General features: G+C 43.0%; 2 protein-coding genes and 1 long non-coding RNA gene across 6 annotated transcripts in view; 2 read left to right on the forward strand and 1 right to left on the reverse strand.

The window, feature by feature from the left end:
* Positions 1 to 12,829, forward strand: part of med15 (mediator complex subunit 15) — a 168,562-nt gene extending 155,733 nt beyond the window's left edge. For all 4 annotated transcript variants that reach the window (XM_088000269.1, XM_088000271.1, XM_088000270.1 and 1 more), the window contains 5 exons: positions 33 to 99; positions 1,826 to 1,986; positions 9,559 to 9,725; positions 9,950 to 10,048; positions 12,331 to 12,829. In XM_088000269.1, the coding sequence (XP_087856395.1) occupies positions 33 to 99; positions 1,826 to 1,986; positions 9,559 to 9,725; positions 9,950 to 10,048; positions 12,331 to 12,467 (631 nt within the window). In that variant the 3' untranslated portion in view covers positions 12,468 to 12,829. The remainder of the gene's footprint in view (positions 1 to 32; positions 100 to 1,825; positions 1,987 to 9,558; positions 9,726 to 9,949; positions 10,049 to 12,330) is intronic.
* Positions 12,830 to 15,648: 2,819 nt separating this feature from the next.
* On the reverse strand, positions 15,649 to 18,086 carry LOC122562887 (uncharacterized). Its single transcript, XR_015761291.1, has 3 exons — positions 18,012 to 18,086; positions 16,725 to 17,207; positions 15,649 to 15,968 (listed from the first exon to the last, which is right to left on the reverse strand). It is a non-coding gene; the product is annotated as an uncharacterized LOC122562887 (long non-coding RNA).
* Positions 18,087 to 18,252: 166 nt separating this feature from the next.
* The window catches only part of LOC122562885 (coiled-coil domain-containing protein 74B-like), a 48,469-nt gene continuing 47,087 nt past the window's right edge, over positions 18,253 to 19,634 (forward strand). The window contains exon 1 of the mRNA XM_043716208.2: positions 18,253 to 18,454. The gene's annotated coding sequence lies outside the window, so the exon portion shown is untranslated. The remainder of the gene's footprint in view (positions 18,455 to 19,634) is intronic.

Below are 19,634 nucleotides of genomic sequence, written 5' to 3' on the forward strand. Positions count from 1 at the left end.
TACTAAAGGACTCATTTGATTCATTTTCACAGATGTTCTTTGGCAACTCTCCAAAAGTGTGAAATTGCTTTGGAAAAGCTCAAAAATGACATGGCTGTGGTGAGTTGCACTGCTTGATATGGTAACACTTAACCGTAAGTGTTTTCCCCAATTTCCCATCTTCTCAGACCCTAATTGGAGCGCAGATTGAATGAAACACCAGCCATGTCCCTCTACCTTGCCATATACCCTTCCATGCAACCACTGAGAGCAAACAAAAAGTTAACTGATAGGTGCCTCAGCCTAGCCTTATTCTGCTTTCATCCAGCCTTCATAGAGAGAGGAGTATACTATTCAGCCCCTCAAGCCCATTCTAGTATATATTCTATTGGAAATATTCTTAAGAGCAGAAATTTGCTTGGAATATTTTTACTCCTATTCCTAATCACACCATAGTCCCAGTGAATCATGGGGCTACAGTCTCATTGAACTCTGATGGTGGTATGTTTACATATATTACATTACATTACCTATAGTGTGGAAACAGGCCCTTCGGCCCAACCAGTCCATACCGACCCTCCGAAGAGTAACCCACCCAGATCTATTTCCCATGCACCTAACACTATGGGCAATTTAGGATGGCCAATTCTCCTACCTGCATATCTTTGGATTGTGGGAGGAAACCGGAGCACCCGGAGAAAACCCATGCAGACACAGAGATAATGTGCAAACTCCACATAGACTGTCACCCGAGGCTGGAATCAAACCTGGGACCCTGGTGCTGTGAGGCAGCAGTGCTAACCACAGAGTCACCGTGCCGTCCTACTGAGGGTTACCACACCTCAGGTGAGGTTAAGAAGGCGTGGGACCTTCATGATGACCTCAGCTGGTGTGGAAATTGAACCTGTTGGCATCAGTCTGGAGCTGAGCACTTCGTTTATGATGCAGAGTGACGCTGTATGGGTTCAGTTCCTGCACTGGCTGAAGGTACCATGAAGATCTTGCCTTCCAACCTCACCTGAGGTGCGGTGACCCTCAGTCAAAACCATTACTAGTCATCTCTGTCAAATGAGAGAGCAGCCCCATAGGACTTTGGCATTAAGGCAACTTTACCATTATCTCTTGTAGGGAAAAGAAATAGAGTAAAATGATTAGAGAGACCCCTTTGGGAGTCACCTGGGTTGGTTTGTGATCATGGCCAGTGCTGTTTTGTGGGCAACTGGTTCAGGAATTGCTAGGATGCTTCTAATCAATCTGTTTATGCACTATCTCCGAAGAAGGGACAGTTTGTTCACCAGAGTTTCTGTGGCATTTGAAATTTTACTGACATTTCGGATTGAACTTTTGTAAATTATGAATGTTTAGGGGAGGCGATGGCCTGATGGTATTATCGCTGGGCTGTTAATCTAGAGACCCAAGTAATATCCTGGGTACCTGGGTTGAAACCTTGCCATGGCAGATAGTGGAATTTGAATTCAATAAAAATCTGGAAGTAAGAGTCCTAATGATGTTCATGAATCCATTGTCGGCTTTTGAAAAAACCGATGTGGTTCACAATGTCCTTTAGGGAAGGAAACTGCTATCCTTACCTGGTCTAGCTTACATGTGACTCCAGACCCACAGTAATGTAGTTGACTCTTAAATGCCCTCTGGGTGATAAATGTTGACTCAGCCAGCAACGCACTCATTGCACGAATGAATTTAAAAAAAAGAAAATGGGGACAAGATCTCTGCTCCATATATGATTCCTGCTTTAAGCTAATTTGCTTCTTTTTGTTAATGCAGATAATCCCTGAGTGCCCGTTAGACAGATAGGTTAGTAATAATATTTCTGTTCTCTTCACAGCCCACACCACCACCTCCACCAATGACCATCACAAAGCAGCAGTACTTGTGCCAGCCCCTCCTCGATGCTGTCCTGGCCAACATCCGTTCCCCAGTCTTCAACCATTCCCTCCAGCGAACTTTTGGACCTGCCATGACTGCCATCCATGGACCACCAATAACGTATGTATGACAATCTCTCATCCCCTTGCCCACAGAGTGTGGATTACTGGACTGTCCTGGCTACAGGAATGTGTGCTTCATTGATGAACTGACTATTAATACTTGGAGGTTACTTTAGGAAGGACTCACTTTTATTTAGTTGCAGTCTCCCTTTCTCATCCTCACTGTTGGTGAAACAAAAATGTTGCCATAGTTTTACCAGACTATAGGGCTGCTTTCAGAGAGAGAAAGATGACTGATGATGGTTTAACCTGAGGGTCACCGCACCTCAGGCAAGTGCAAAGGTTGAGAGAAGGAGAGTCGTTCATGATAACCTCAGCCAGTGTGAGAATTCGTGTTAGTCTGTGTCGCAAACCAGTCACCCACCTGACTGAGCTAAGCTGATTCAGGGAGGCATGGTGGCTCAGTGATTGGCACTACAGCCTTAGCACCAGAGACCTGGGCTTGATTATAGGCTCGGACGACTGTCTTCATGGAGTTTGCAAATTCTCCCCATGTTTGCATGGGTTTCCTTCAGGTAGTCCGGTTTCCTTCCAATGTCCATAGATGTGCAGGTGAGCTGGATTGGCCATGCTAAATTGTCCATAGTGTCTAGGGTTGTGCAGGCTAGATGGATTAGCCACGGGAAATGCAAGGTTACAGGGACAGGGTAAAGAGGTGGATCTGGGTGGAATACTATTTGGAGGTTTGGTGTGAACTCGATTGGTCAAATGGCCTGCTTCCACATTGTAGGGATTCTATGATTCTATGACTCCCAATTACTATTGGTACATTTTTTCCAACCCCTCTCTCCACACAAACCACTCATTTTGAGACTTTGTGATCTTACCTACCAACTGGATCTTGGTGAGACTCTTTGAGGTATTTTACCAAATTAAAGACATGAATAAAATTTAAGTTGTGTACATTTTGTAGTATCAAAATGTGAGATGCTCGTTTGGAAACGCAAGACTGGGGAACTTAACAAAAGTTTTTAAGATTGGGAAAGGGAAGATAGAGATGGACAAAATGGTTCCACTTGTGAAAGCACCAAATGTAGCCCTTAAATCTAATTGGTAGCAATTTATCTGCTTGTCATTCAGTCTAGTCACAGTTCACAATGTGATCACCCCTACATTAGAAAGGTGAAATGCAGACTGGTTGATACCTTTGCAAACACCTGTGTTCTGTCCACAAAAAGCTTCTCGTTCTTTGCGCTTCAACACACCACCATGTTCCCACACTAACATTTCTGTTGGAGGTCTGCTGCAGTGTTCCAGCAAGGCTGAACACAAGCTCAAACTACAACATCGCATTTTACACTTGTGGACCGTGCAGCATCTAGGACTCAAGAACCTGATTCCATCCTTCCATGTTTTTTACCCACCCCCACACCTGGTCCTGTGACTCTGGAGTAAAATATGCTTGCCAGATGACTATTGACATGGTCACCATTGGATTCTTATTTCCAGATTTTTATTGAATTCAAATTCCACCATCTGCCGTAGTAGGATTCAAACCTGGGTCCTCAAAACCCAGAACCTGGATTAACAGTCTAGCAATAATTCCTCTAGGTCATTTCCTCCCTTCAGATTGTTTCAGATCCATTCAGATTGATTAAGATGAACACCATCAATGGTATTTTGTATTATGTTAAGGAAGAAGAGTGGGTTTCACACTGAAAGTTACTGGCAGGAAAATCAGTGGGTGAGTTAAGGAAAGCTACATCTGAGAAATACAGCAGAAAATATAAAAGCTAACAAAGTATTAGTCGCAGGAGCAAGTAGAAGGAGCAGATGCTTGTGAAGCTGGCTATAGGAAGCAATGGCTGAGGACGGCTGGGAGAAAGGGGGGGTTGGTGAAGGAACTATTTGTTTATGACCTGGTGACAATCATTGAAGCTCAAAGTGGATGAGATGCCGAAATTCACAGAAGAATATAGGAAATGTAGTATCCTTCCATATTGTAAAGGAAGTTGCATCCATAATATGTTAGGATGATTCTGAGCTTTGACAGATCTCAGCTCACTGAAGTTGCTGGAGGTGAATGAAAAGAGCATGTGGCCATTGAGCAAGTCCTCACTGTAATTGTTCGGCATCACAAATATGAGCCTACTGTTTAACAAGGTAGACAGAAGACAAGCTACACATATATACAAGTCCTATTTCAGTCTTTGGGAAGGAGTTCAAGATTTTGATTAAGGATTGTATTTAGGAAAGGTGGAATTATTACTGTAATCCACTAGAATTCTAAGAAGTATTCTAGAAAATATGGTGTTACTGATAGTGCATAGCACAGTAGCAAACTGAACTTAAGCATGCAGAAATGCAAGGTTAAAATTAAAAACAATACTTAATGAGTTGGTTCACGTCATTACGAATTATAGCTAGCTTGGAGTGAACTTGTCTTTAGCTGTTAGATTGGTAAATGTCCTTGTGAATTGCATAACTAGGTAAGTGGAAAGGGTCTTAAACTAAGAAAGAGGGGCAAGGCTTAAATCAGTAGAGTCAAGGAAAGAGAGGAATAAGGTAACATGTGAAATGAAGGTTGGAGAATGGCAGGATGAAACAGCGAGGTATTTGATATTCAAGAAAAGTAGGAAGCTGGGGTAAAGGTGATGGTGCGGAGATAGTATTGTGTACTTTTGATGAAGGGGCAGAAATAATCATGGTGACAAATCTTCCAAAAAAAACTAGATTGGTAGTCATAAGAGCTGAAAATGTGTCGTGGACGGCACGGTGGCACAGTGGTTAGCACTGCTGCCTCGCAGCGCCAGAGACCCGGGTTCAATTCCCGACTCAGGCGACTGACTGTGTGGAGTTTGCACGTTCTCCCCGTGTCTGCGTGGGTTTCCTCCGGGTGCTCCGGTTTCCTCCCACAGTCCAAAGATGTGCAGGTTAGGTGAATTGGCCATACTAAATTGCCCGTAGTGTTAGGTGAAGGGGTAAATGTAGGGGTATGGGTGGGTTTCGCTTCGGCGGGTCGGTGTGGACTTGTTGGGCCTGTTTCCATACTGTAATCTAATCTAATCTAATCTAATCTTAAAAAAAAAAGCGTAGCAGGTCAGGCAGCATCCAAGGAGCAGGAGAATCGACGTTTCGGGCATCAGCCCTTCCTCATTCCTGAAGAAGGGCTGATGCCCGAAACGTCGATTCTCCTGCTCCTTGGACCTGACCTGCTGTGCTTTTCCAGCAACACATTTCAGCTCTGATCTCCAGCATCTGCAGTCCTCACTTTCTCCTCCTTGGTAATCATAAGGTTGAGTTCATATAATGCTTTCGAGCGAATTTCTTAGAGCAGCATTATTTGGAACTGACCAGAAAGCAGGTTATATTAGACTGGGTATTGTGTAATGTAACAGAATTAATTAATGACCTAAGAGTTAAGGCACCCTTAGCAGCAACAACAATATGATTTACATTTAGTTTCAAAGGAAGAAGATCGAATTTAAGGCTAGTGTTTTAAACTTAAATAAGGGCAATCTTGTGGGCATGAAAGCTTATCTAGCTGAAGTAAACTGACATATTAGTCCAAGAAGTGATCAGTGGAGACGCAGTGATATTTAAGGGAGTATTTCAGAATTCTTGGAATAAGTACATTTCAACTATGAAGAAAAGGTCTGCAGGGAGGACCTACCGTCTGTGGTTAACAAAAGAAGTTAAGGAAAGCAACACTTGTAAGGAAAAGGCTTACAACTGCGCAAAGGTGTGGCAGGTCAAATGATTGGTCAGAACATAAAGAACAATAGAGAATGACTGAAGTGTGAGAGAAAGCTGGCTAGAAATTTTAAAATGGATAGCAAGCATTTCTACAGGTATTTAAAAAGGAAAATAGTAAGTAAAGTGAGTTTTGGGCCCTTAGACAGTGAGAATGAGGAACGGTGTGCAGTTAATCGTGGATAATAAATAAATGGCAGATGTAACTAATAAATGTAGTTATGTCTTCTGTCTTCATTATGGAGAATGTAATAAGCCATTCCAATAATGGCTGTAAATCAGTAGGTGGTAGGAAGAGAGAAGCTAATAAAATTACAATCTCAAAGGATGTGGGCAAACTGATGGAGCTATGAGTTGACAAGTCTCTGGGTCCAGATGGTTCTGGTGCATGAATCACAAAATGTTAGCATACAGGTACAGCAGGTGATCAAGAAAGCAAATGGAATGCTATCCTTTATTACAAAGGAATTGAAAATATAAATAAGGATGTAATGTTCCAGTTGTACAGGGCATTGTTGAGAGCCACATGCTGAACAATGCAGTTTTAATGTCCTTATTTAAGGAGAGATGTAGATGCCTTTACTTCAGAGGAGGTTTACTGGATTGATACAACAGGTTTGACAGACTGGTCTTGTTTCCACTGGAATTTAGAAGAGTGAGAAAGGTGGCTTGATTGAAGCCTGTAAGATCCTGAATGGTCTTGACAAAATGGGCATGGAAAGCATGTTTGTTCTTGTGAGTTAGTTTTTTTTTTACTTACAGATAAAATTAGTTACAGTGTGGAAACGGGCCCTTCGGCCCAACAAGTCTACACTGACCCGCTGAAGAGCAACTCACCCATACCCCTACATTTACCCCTTCACCTAACACTACGGGCAATTTAGCATGGCCAATTCACCTAACCTGCACATCTTTGGACTGTGGGAGGAAACCGGAGCACCTAGAGGAAACCCACACAGACACGGGGAGAATGTGCAAATTCCACACAGTCAGTTGCCTGAGGCGGGAATTGAACCCGGGTCTCTGGCGCTGTGAGGCAGCAGTGCTAAACACTGTGCCACCATGCCACTCCTAGTTCTGAACTAGAACATAGAACAGTACAGCACAGAACAGGCCCTTCAGCCCACAATGTTGTGCCGACCACTGATCCTCATGTATGCACCCTCAAATTTCTGTGACCATATGCATGTCCAGTAGTCTCTTAAATGTTCCCAATGACCTTGCTTCCACAACTGCTGCTGGCAACGCATTCCATGCTCTCTCAACTCTGTGTAAAGAACCCGCCTTTGACATCCCCTCTATACTTTCCTCCAACCAGCTTAAAACTATTACCCCTCGTGTTAGTCATTTCTGCCCTGGGAAATAGTCTCTGGCTATCGACTCTATCTATGCCTCTCATTATCTTGTATACCTCAATTAGGTCCCCTCTCCTCCTCCTTTTCTCCAGTCAAAAAAGTCCGAGCTCAGTCAACCTCTCTTCATAAGATAAGCCCTCCAGTCCAGGCAGCATCCTAGTAAACCTCCTCTGAACCCTCTCCAAAGCATCCTAGGAGCACTGTTTTAAAATTAGTGGTCACCCTTTCAGGAAACAGATGAGGAGAGTCTCTTTTTCTCTCAAAGGGCTGAGAGACTTTGGCACATGCTGCCTCAGAAAGCAGTGAAGGCAGATTCATTTATTATTTTTAAGACAGAGGTCTTATTAAGTGGGAGAATAGGATTTATTGGGGTGGATGGGAATGTGGAATTGTATTTTGTATTTTTTTGCTCTTGTATTTTTTCTCCAGGTATATAAACAAATAGGCTCATTTTCATGTATTCTTGAGAATACACCTGGACTGGTTAGTAATTCAAAGTCATCTATAGACATCCCACCAGTGAGTATCGAAAGCTAATGCTATCTGTCAATGTTATCAATAAGACAATCTAACTCCAGTGTATAAGGATATGTACAATATAATTAATATTAACCTACAAAGGAACAAATGTGGATTTCAAAAAGGTCCTAGTCACTTTTCACAAAACATGATGTGTGCAAATGAGGTAGATTGAAAAGATTCCATCTGGTGGTTGTGTAGATAAATAAACATAGCAAGTCCAGTCCTGTTAGTATTTTGTCGGCTTCTATGAAATTTTATTGAATTTTGGCCTCTGCATTGAAATAGGTGTTAAAACTGATGAATTCTGTGGAAGGATTCTGCACCGTGGGATTTTTTAGACTGGAAGGAGTATCATGATGGTCTTTGGAAAATGTCCTCCTGTCTGGTACAGGGCCTGCAGGGCAGTTTAAATTCATTGAGCAATCTCAGACTTATTACAGTGCAGAAAGAGATCATTTGCCCCTTTTGTGTCTGACTGGATTCTGCAATTTCCTTGTCTCCTGTTGATAACTGTTCACATTCTTCCTTTACACACAACCCAATTCCCTCTTGAATGCCTCAATTGAACCCCATTCTCAAGCTGTATGTTCTATCTCCTAAAACGCAGTGTGAGTTGCTTGCTTCACGTCATCATTGTGTCATCCAGTGATTGAAAAGTGAGGTGGGACTTGTGCTTTCTGTTTAGTAATGAACTCATGATTAAAACTGTACCAATCGGAGTATGGTAGAATTATGCTTTCACAAGTTGAGTTGGCGATCATTCCTTAATATAGATTAAGTGCATAAAAGCCTTGTCAATCACTGAAGTATGGCTTTCAAATGTGATTAATGGGGCAATTACCCATTTGACTCCCTGCTTGTGTTATTCTGGTGGGACTGGTGTCACTGTTTAAAGGTCAGGGATGATAATGAATGTTAGAATATGGATTGAAGTCTCAGAATGAGCAGTAACTAAGACAGAGTCTGAAGAAGCAGCCATGGGTTCCTTTTAGTAAATAGTTCAGTGCATTTAGTTTGAGAATCTCAGCCTGGGCTGATTCCAAGGTTTGCAATCTTGGACTGGTGGGAGAGAATTAAGAGGGCTTTGCACATTAATTGGTGGAATTCTGGTGCTGCAGTCTGCTGATTGTCTCTCTAACCATATCCTAACACAACATTTTAAAAATTCCAGCCATTGTCTGGAAACTTACTCTGACTCCTCTTGTTAAAATCTTGGTGTTCGATTTTGCAATGTTTTAGGTAGCAGCCTTCTTTGGAAAGCACTGATCAAAGGAATGTTGACTAGCTCCATTATGCCTGAGTTGCCTAAAGTCATGATCACGAGGTGTTTATTCTGTTATCAAGTTGATTTGTCCTTTAATACTGACTGGCTTGGTGTCGGTCATGATGATGAGCAGGACCACGAGTCACTGCCACAAGTCATGTCCATATCCTGCTCACTGAAAGGCTTGAACTCAGGCTGGAATTGCAATGGGCAGTCACCAAGTGGAGGCCAGGACAAGAAAGAGACTGATAGAAAATGACAGGCCCAGTGTTTTTTTTTGTAACTGATTGATTGTTTGGAAGCTGGAAACCCATCCTGCTCAGAACCATTCCTTGTCTCTTGGTATTGGAGAGGGAGTAATATTAAATGGTACCCAATATCCCAAGTCATGACTGGAAGCTGAGGGAGGTGGCTGGAACACTTGGTCGGTTAACACACAGTAATCAAGCACATGGACATCTCTATGGTAACACAGCAGAAGATCACAAGCTGATCAGCAATGGGGAATATATAACACAATCATCATGATGCTGTGTTGACCAGATTTTCATCTGCAAAAAGCAAAGGGAGTTCCAGAAAAAGATTTGAAATAGAGTAGCGCTTGGCTCATCGTGGTAATCAACTTGCTAGGTTTGTAATCCTGAGACCCAGGCCAATGCACTGGGGGCATGGGTTCAAATCCAACTAGGTTAGCTGTGGAATTTAAAACTAAATACTGATGACTTCTTCCACGCAGGGCCCCTCTGATCTCACCACGGAAGCGCAAGCATGACGAGGATGAGAGGCAGACTATTCCCAATGTTTTACAGGGTGAGGTTGCGCGGCTCAATCCGAAATTCCTGGTGAATTTGGACCCATCCCACTGCAGTAATAATGGAACAGTCCACCTCATATGTAAATTAGGTAAGTCAAGACAGATTCTGACACCATTCTGATCAGTATGCAGTGACTATTTAAATGTAATTGATTTCAGGTTTGAAATGATTAAAATTGCCTTGCCTTCAAAAGATTAACTAGCTTTATGATTGGGAGGATTTAGTGTGATTATGTTGCAACATGATCCTTTCAGATCTGAGTAGATTACTGCTGATTACTTGGACTAATATTGTTATATCCTTTCCCGCCAGATGATAAGAGTCTCCCTAGTGTGCCCCCTCTGCAGCTAAGTGTTCCAGCTGATTACCCAGACCAGAGCCCTCAGTGGACAGATGACTCTCAGCAGTATGGTAAGAGAATAAGAGGATTTTGGGATTCCTCGTATGTTGTAATACAGGATGGGCTTGTTTGAAGAGATAGTTGACTTCTTCATTGGAGATGTCATTCCTCCTTTTTACACATTAATGGATTTATATTGTAATGATTTATTTGGTGAAGGATAGAAATGTGCTGATCTTTATTTTTACAAGCATTTATTATAAGTTACACATTATAAGTAAGCTTCTCTTAACCCACAACCACTGTTTCAACGTGTCAATTTATACTTCTATTTGAATCTCCAGTTAGCTTTCACTTCCTGCTAACAGTTAATGTACTTTTCGAAAGCAATAAAGTCCAATGAACAACCAAAATGAATTTGAGAAGAGTAGACCGTACAGTACAATATTGATCACCTCACTTAAGAAAGTGTGTAAATGCACTGGAAGCAGTACAGAGGTTTGCAAAACCAGGAATGGGCAGGTTGTCTTGCAAGACAATGTATCCTGAGGATTCGTGACTGGGTGGACGTGGAGGGGATGTTTCCTCGTGTGAGAGAATGTACAATGTGGATTGCCAATTGAAGCTAAATGAGAATTTAATTCTTTGAGGGTAACAAGTTTTTAGAATTCTCTTCCTGAAAAAGTGGTGGAAGCAGAATGTTTGAATGTTTGTAAGTGGGAGCTGGATATATTCTTGGTAAGCAATGGGGTGGAAAATTATTGGCAGCATTGTGGGGTTGGGGTCACAAGCAGATCAACCACCATCTTATTAATAGGCACAGTAGGCTCAAGAGGCTAAATGGCCTGCCCTCTACTCCTAATTTATATTGAATGGGGGGGTTTGGGGGGGATCTCACTGAGACCTACAGAATACTGAGGTATTTGGATAGAATGGAAATGGAGAAGATGTTTCCATCAGTAGAAGAGACTAGGACCCAAGGGCACAACTTCAGAGTGAAGTTATGACCCTTGAGAACTGAGGTGAGGCAGAATTTCTTCACCCGCAGGGTGTTGAATCTGTGGAACTCATTGCTGCAGAATGCTGTGGAGGCCTAGTTATTGAGTCTATTTAAGACAGATGGATGCGTTCTTGATTGGTAAGGGGATCGAGGGTTATGGGGAGACGTCGAAGGTTTGGGGTTGAGAAACCTGTCAGCCATGATCAATTGGCGGAGAAGTGATGGGTCAAGTGGCCTAATTCTGCTTCTGTATCTTATGGCCTTATGAACAGTCATAAAGGCCTACCACAAACACAAATAGTAAAAATAATGATGTTTGGAACTGTGGAGATTGAGGATTAATCTATTGCATCATTGCCTTCACTGATGATTGTAGAGAAATCTATCAGTTCCTGGGAATAATATGGTAAAAGTAGTCATTTCATGTTTTTTCAAGCAAAGATCTTTAATTTTTCCAAAGTCTATATAGCATAGGCACATGCTTAGGCTAAGTGACTAGAGAATCGCTCTCTCTCTCTCTCTCTCTTTCACACACACATTCATTCAATCACTCTTCTCATGCCTTTACTATAGATGGGCCAGCATGTATTGCCCATCCATTGGGAAGGTGGTGGTGAGCTGCCATCTTGAATTGCTGCAGTCCAATTGCTGTAGATACACCAGCCATTAGGATAGGAGTTCCATCCCTTTTGTCCCAAAGATAAAAGATCCCAATCTTAAATTTGCAGAATGGCAGGGGAGTTCTATTATTCTGATCAATATTTGTCCCTCATTCACCATCACCAAAAACAGATTTGTCTTTCACTGTCAATATAGGCTGGTGCTGGCTTGCCTGCATGACAACTATGGCTCGATTTTAATGTAATAAATGATGTTTGATGAGCTCTGAGAGATTTGATGTGCATTTATTCATATGAGTTATTCTCAAGATTGGTGCCTTGTGATACTGGCATGGGTTTGAATCTCAGCAGACGGGTATGATCCGACTCTTCAGTGAAAGTCCTGTTCAGTGATGTCTGGAACTTTGCTTAACTGCCATTCTAAGGCACCAGGCAGGACGAGATTCCTTGGTTCCTGAACTGTGGTTCGATTCTAAGCCAGCAATGAAGTTTGATTATTAAGGATCAAATAAGTTTAGAAAATGTGCAGCACTGAACTGCCAGTGTCAGCAAACAGTCAATCCTTTTGTGGACAAGGATGCAGCCTGTGGCAGCTCTCTGAGCCTTTCACAGTGTGCATTGTGACACCAAACGAACACTGAACACCCACTCTGCATTCCTGTTACTCCTTCCAAAGTGAATCATCTCATACTTTTCCATATTAAATTCCACTTGTTTTTCTGTTCACTTGCAGAAGCCAACCCCTTCCTACAGATGGTTCACCGTGCGATGACATCCAGACTACTGCAGCTGCCGGACAAGCACTCAGTCACTGCACTCCTCAACACGTGGGCACAAAGTGTGAAGCAGGCCTGTTTTTCTGCAGCGTAACCCAGTAGGGGAGGAGTGTACCCATTCCAGCATGGAGTCTGTATCTTACCAAGGAGCCTTCTAATGGATTCACTAAGAAGCTAAATGTGTGGAACAATAGAGAAGGAGTTGCACTGTTTAGCTTTCTTCCTGATCACTTTACAACAATATGGGACCTTTCCCTGGTATTTGTTTTGGATATAAAGATATGTACCAAGAATTCAGTACTTTATTTACAGCCCTTGTTTCTATTTCAGATACTGTGTTTGCTCATGGCCCAATGAGAGTGACTCTCAATATCCTGTATGTTACCTGGGCATGTGTTTTTAATAACGTATCAGTGAAATTGTCACTGGAGTAAAGTTTTTATTTCCAAAAGATTAGTTAATTGCTCTTTTTTGTTTACATTTAGCTCAAGTGCCTGATGCTGCAGGAATGAATGGGCTGACTTGCTCACTCTCCTCTCCAAGTCAGTCTGTAGGTGCAAGCCCTATCCCAGGATGTGGGCCCATAATTCAGGCTGACATTCTCAGAGGAAGTGCAGCTCTGGCAGCAGTATTCCTCTTGATGAGATATCCTGCTCACATGCCTGCTGAGTGGATTTTAAAGAGTTTGCGCTGTTTGAAGAAGAGCTCTCCTAGTCTACATAATGTACAGTACAAGCCCTTTAGCCCTCGATGTTGTGCCGACGTGTGGAACCAATCTGAAGCCTATCTAACCTACATTATTCTAGTCTCACCCATATGCCTATCCAATGATCATTTAAATGCCCTTAAAGTTAGTGAGTTTATTACTGTTGCAGACAGTGCATTCCACACCCCTATTATCTGAGTAAAGAAACTACCTCTGACATCTAACCTATATCTATCACCCCTCAATTTAAAGCTATGTCCCCTTGAGCTAGCCATTGCCATTCAAAGAAGAAGGCTCCCACTGTCTAACCTATCTAACCCTCTGATTATCTTGTATGTCTCAATTAAGTTGCCGCTCAGCCTTTTCTCTATCGAAAACAGCCTCAAGATCCTCAGCCTTGTCTCATAACACCTTCCCTCCATACCAGGCAACATCCTAGTAAATCTCCTCTGAACCCTTTCCAAAACTTCCACAGCCTTCCTATAATGTGACCAGAATTGGTACACAATACTCCAAATGTGGCTGCAGCAGAGTTTTGTACAGCTGCAGCATGATCTCAAGGTTCCAAAACTAAATCCCTCTACCAATAATAGCTAACACACCATAACATAACAATCTAGGTGGCAACTTTCAAGGATCTATGTCCCTGGATACCTAGATCTTTGCTCATCTACACTACCAAGAATCTTACCATTAGCCCAGTATTCTGCATTCCTGTTACTCATTCCAAAGTGAATCATCTCTCTCTTTTCCACATTAAACTCCATTTGCCACCTCTCAGCCAGCTCTGCAACTTATCTATGTCTCTCTGTAACCTACAACATTCTTCGTCACTATCCACTGTACCGACCTTAGTATCATCCGCAAGTTTACTAACACATCCTTCTATGCCCTCATCTAAATTGTTTATAAAAATGACAAACAGCAGTGGACCCAAAACAGATCCTTGCGGTACACCACTAGTAACTGAACTCCAGGATGAACAATTTCCCACCAAACACCACACTTTGTCTTCTTTCAGATAGCCAATTTCTGATCCAAACCGCTAAATACCCCTCAATCCTATGCCTCCATATTTTGTGCAATAGCCCACTATGGGGAACCTTATCAAACATTTGTGGGAACTTGCTGCGTTATAATTACAGTATTTCATCACAAAGTGTTTGAGGGACACTTAAGGCATGATATGTAATAGAAACATAGAAAGTAGGAGCAGGAGTAGGCCTGTCAGCCCTTTGTACCTGCTGTGCCTTTCTGTATGATCATGGCTGATCATCCAACTTCGTACTATATACCTTTTTTCCCTGCATACCCTTGGACCCCTTTAGCCATAAGAACTATATCCAACTTCTTGCAAACATTCATTATTTTGGTCTGAACCACTTTCTGTGGCAGAGAATTCCATAGATTTGCCACTCTGAGTGAAGAAATTTCTCCTCATCTCAGTCCTAAATGGCCTACTTATATCCTTAAACTGTCACCCGTGGTCCTGGCCTCCCTGGTCATCGGTAAGGACAGGGAAATGAATTCCATTTGTGCCTATTCTGATACCTGGCTTGGTGGATCTGAGGAGAGACAGCATTGGGTTGTAACAGTTACCTTCAATATCTTGGCATATGAGCAAACGTAGGATCAGCCTGTTTTAATGCTCCTGACCACTACATGAAAACACCAACTATGCTGAATGTCAGAGTTGAATAAGCAGACAATCTTTGTATATAATCATGTAAGGAATGACCAGCTGAGAGAGGCATGAAAGGCACCCTTGAAACTTCTCCATTTCTGGAGAGTCTGGAGAAATTTGGGTATCAAATTTATAGGTTAGTTTAGATTAGATTAGATTACTTACTGTGTGGAAACAGGCCCTTCAGCCCAACAAGTCCACACCGACCCTCCAAAGATCAACCCACCCAGACCCATTCCCCAACATTTACCCCTTCATCTAACACTACGGGCAATTTAGCATGGCCAATTCACCTAACCTGCATACCTTTGGACAGTGGGAAGAAACCGGAGCACCCGGAGGAAACCCACGCAGACACGGGGAGAATGTGCAAACTCCACACAGACAGCTGCCCAAGGCGGGAATTGAACCCGGGTCTCTGGCATTGTCAATCAATCAGGGTAAGTATAACAGAATGAATTAATAAGAGTATTAGCACAGAGTACGAATGAATAGTTTATATAAGATGCGGACTTCATTCTAAAAAGGAGATTGGATCCAGTGTCACGTGTGAACTTGGGGGAAATGTCTTCTGCTACTCAAGCTTGAACTCAGGATTTCTGACTTTATGGGGCAGGTGGAGTCATGGCAGAACATCAGGAAGGATATTTCGTGGAACATACATTCCATGAGGTGGTTATGCCACAGACAGAGTGGACAGTGTTCAGGGGAAATAGTACCATTATGTCACTATCTCCCCTGAGTGGGCCAACAAATTGCACTGAACACTTTTTGTGCACGAATGTCTGAAAGTGCTTTGTAGGAAGTGGTGTAGGATCCTTTAGTAAATTTTATTACTGGTTTAAATTGACCAGAATAAATAAGCAAAAAGAAAACTGGTAAAATTACTAAGTACTCTTTATTGCTGAACAATCTAAATAATAAAAATGCAGGGTAAGCTATAGAATGAGGCACGAATGGATGGTTCAATTCTAAATAAGTTATATTGGACTCAACATTAACCTATATCTGGCACCATCAGTGGAAAGTTTCTCCAGCAGCTTGACTCTTAATTGACTCATGGTAATGCTGGAAGACAGCCTAGGGGTATCCATCAACACATTTCATTTTTGTCATTCTCTGCTTCTGATGATAGAACACTTCATTCTGCTTTAATGTAGTTTTAAAGTCTTCTGGTTTCTGACCACCATTAAAACGATCTTCCTCTGTGAAAGAACGCAGACAATGTGAGATGCAGCCAGGAGAATGGGCGCTGAATCTCTATGGTACTATATATTCTGGTAGCATGGATTCAAATTTCAATCATTAGCCCGGTTCTCTGGTTAACTGATCCACTGAATATACCATTATGTCACTGTCTCCCCTGAACACCGTTCATTCCGTATGTGGCATAGCCACCTCCCGGAATGTATGTTCCACAAAATATCCTTCCTGATGTTCTGCAGTGACTCCACCTGTCCACAAAGTCAGAAATCCTGAGTTCAAGCTTGAGTAGCTGAAGACATTTCCCCCAAGGTCCCACATGACCCTGGATCCAATCCTTTTTGGAATCAAGTCAGCACCTTATATTAACTATTCATTCATACTCTGTGCTAGTACTTTTAATAGTTCACTGTTATATCTATGCCCTGAAGAAGGGCTAATGCCCGAAACGTCGATTCTCCTGTTCCCTAGATGCTGCCTGACCTGCTGCGCTTTTCCAGCAACACATTTCCATCTCTGATCTCCAGCATCTGCAGACCTCACTTTCTCCACTGTTATATCTACCCTGATTGACATTGTTTATTAATTAAACTAACCTCTAAATTTGATACAAAACGCTATGGATTCCCATATTGTGTTCAAAACACTGCCACAGTTTAGAGGGCAAAATCCTTTGACACACCAAACAATTGTCTAGCTGCTGTTCTATAATGTTATTGTGTACTTTAGAAAATACAACAGTCAAGTTGAACACTCACCATCTCCCATTATTCACTGCTGCAGCTCCAGTCAGGTCCACACCTCCCCAGCTCTGATTTATCAACCACTGATGTGGTCCTTTCAGATGGTCTTGCATCCTAATCAAATGAGAAGTATAAGGTTCTTACTTGTTAGGCAGCCAGTAGCAGGACAGTTGGGGAGAGGGGAGTATGTGACATCTGCCCGGAATTCATCGAATCTGATATGACAACCTTAAAATAAGGATTAGAGGTTGAGGGTGTAAATCATTTTGAAGAGGATAACTACTTAAAAGCCAATGCCGTGTATGAGCCAGTGAAGGTTGGGGAGCATGACTTTGTGGGTTAGTTGACTCCATTCTGAAGGAACTGCAGCTTAAGTAGGGGCAGCTGCGATCCTCACGAGCACAGAAAAGGAACAAAATAAAATTAATGAACTGCAGGTGCTGTAATTCAGAAACAAAATCAGAAATTGCTTGAACATCTTAGCAGATCTGGCAATATCTGTGGAGAAAAAACAAAGTTAAATTTGTGTCCAGTGACCCTTCTTCAGAACATGAACAAATTAAGTCAGGAGATGATGAATATAGATGAGCTTTTTAGCTCAAGCTACAACAGGATACCATGGATACAGACAAATCAAATTGGCAGGCATATGGAAAGATAATGACAATACAAATGTTTTATGTTTTAGAGCCATTTATAGCATGCTGCACAATGCCCAAGCTACAATCAAGGTAAGTGGAGAGGTAAACTTATTTGACCATCATAGGGTAGAATGGTAGCTCAGTGGTTAGCACTGCTGCCTCACCGCATCAGGGACCCAGGTTCAATTTCAGCCTTAGGAGACTGTGGAGTTTGCACATTCTCCCCATGTCTACGTGGTTTCCTCCCACAAGACAAAGATGTGCAGGTCAGGTGAATTGGCAGTGCTAAAATTGTCCATAGTGTTCAGGAATGTGTAGGTTACGTGCATTAGTCAGTGTAAATGTGGAGTAATAGGTTAGGGCAATGGGCCTGAGTGGGTTACTGTTTGAAGGGTCAGTGGGGACTTGTTGGGCCAAAGGGCCTATTTCCACACTGTACATGGGAAAACTGACTCCGCGCTTACTGATAATGCCAATGTGGAGCATGGTCTGCATTAGGAATTAAAAACTAAAGATGGAATCCTGGAGTGTATGAGTGGTAATCATACACACACAGATGTATTAGCATTTTTGAGGTAGAATGATTTAGAGTTGGTAGCATTGCTTGCCACCTGCTATTGGGACTATGGATGCAAGCCAACAAGGATAGCATGCCCTTTACCAAAGCAATGACTTGGGAACAGCACTCCTACTGTGTTCTCTCAGTCACCATCCTCCCTTGAACACCCACTCCCAAATGTTACTGCTGTTTCAGGCCATGAAGGGGGACTGGAACAGGACTGCTCACGTGACCTTGGCACGCTCGCCATGTTGGATTGTACCAAGTTCCCTCGATGGATATGGGGGGTTCAGAGGCTCCTGGAGCAGTAACCCTTTAGCTCCTTCATCCCTGACACACACACTCCATCACTCGCCGCCCCTCTCTCCCGAACACACGGTCCCTCAGTGCGGTCTCTCAAACACGCCACAACCCTATCCCTCCACAAGTGGGAGTTTCCGGTTGCCCATGGTAACGCGGTCGGTTACTAGGGAACGGCTGTCACCCTGGGGAACGCGGCGACCGCCCAACCACCGCCGCCCGGCCGCTTTCAACCGCCCGGCTCGGTGAGTAGCTCCACCCGGGACCGGGACCTACCGCACACCTGCGCCTCAATCCCATCGGGTCCCCTTACACACTCCCACCAGGAAGCCGCATCCCCCTCCATGGGGGGGGGGGGGGGGGGGGGGTCATGATGCTGCCAGCACCACCCACCGGGACCCGGCCATAAGGGCCCCATTACCCCAGCCCCAGCCCCAGTCACCGCCCCCCGGAAACACACTCCACTCCTGGGACCTCTAAAACATTAAGGCCTGGACACACCTAAACCCAAGGCCTCCTCACCTAAATCCCAGGACCCACCAAATAGCCCCATAACTGGACAACAACTACCTCCCCAATGAACCAGAACACTTCATTATTAGGGTTTCCCTCAAGTACCACCCCTTCTCATTATCCCTTCATCCTAAATCCCTTCCCCATTCACAGCTCGACTGGGAGAAAGTGATTTTAGACTGGACAGGGGGATTAGTGTAATTTGGAATACGATTAGCAGGAGAGTAGGTGTGAAGGGGATAATGAGATTCAGTTCAGTAGTTGAGGATAAACCATGGGCAGCTTCTGTGGTTACTGGACGCCAGATGATGCCCAACTTTACCCCCACAACCCACCCCGTTTCTACAGTCGCTTAATCTAGCTCTGAACTGTCAGACAGCTTTATCAGCTGTGTGAATGATTAACAAATTTACCCTAATCATTTGTCGACATGTCATCTTCCTACCCCCAATTACTTTCTACATCTGAACCACACCATTAGAATTCTTGGTTTTTTTGCTTAGTAGAGATGTAAACCCAACATTGGCGAGTTTTGAGAAGAATTGTAGCTCAGGTTAATGTTCTGGACGTAAGTTGAGCTGAAAGGTTTCGTTTTCATGAAACTTACATCTGTAAACCCAACATCTTAAAAACACAGGTAGAGAAAAGCAGGACAAGGCCATTCTGCCCCTTGAACTTGCTCCACCATTCTGGATCAAGGCTAATTACTTACCTCAGCACTATTTCTCCATAATGTCGTTAGTATCCAGAAATCTTTGGATCTCCGCCTTGAACTAACTCAGTCATTGAGCTTTCCTGTGTTAGAAAATTCCAAAGATTCAGTATCCTCTGAATGAAGAAATTCAGGACTAAATGCCTTATTCTGAGTCTAAACTCAGTAGTTCTAAACCCACCCATTTCCTCCCAACAAAA

The sequence above is a fragment of the Chiloscyllium plagiosum genome, unplaced genomic scaffold (genome assembly GCF_037043375.1).
Source record: "Chiloscyllium plagiosum isolate Xiang-an unplaced genomic scaffold, Cpla_swu_hap1 HiC_scaffold_24, whole genome shotgun sequence".
Lineage (NCBI taxonomy): Eukaryota > Metazoa > Chordata > Chondrichthyes > Orectolobiformes > Hemiscylliidae > Chiloscyllium > Chiloscyllium plagiosum.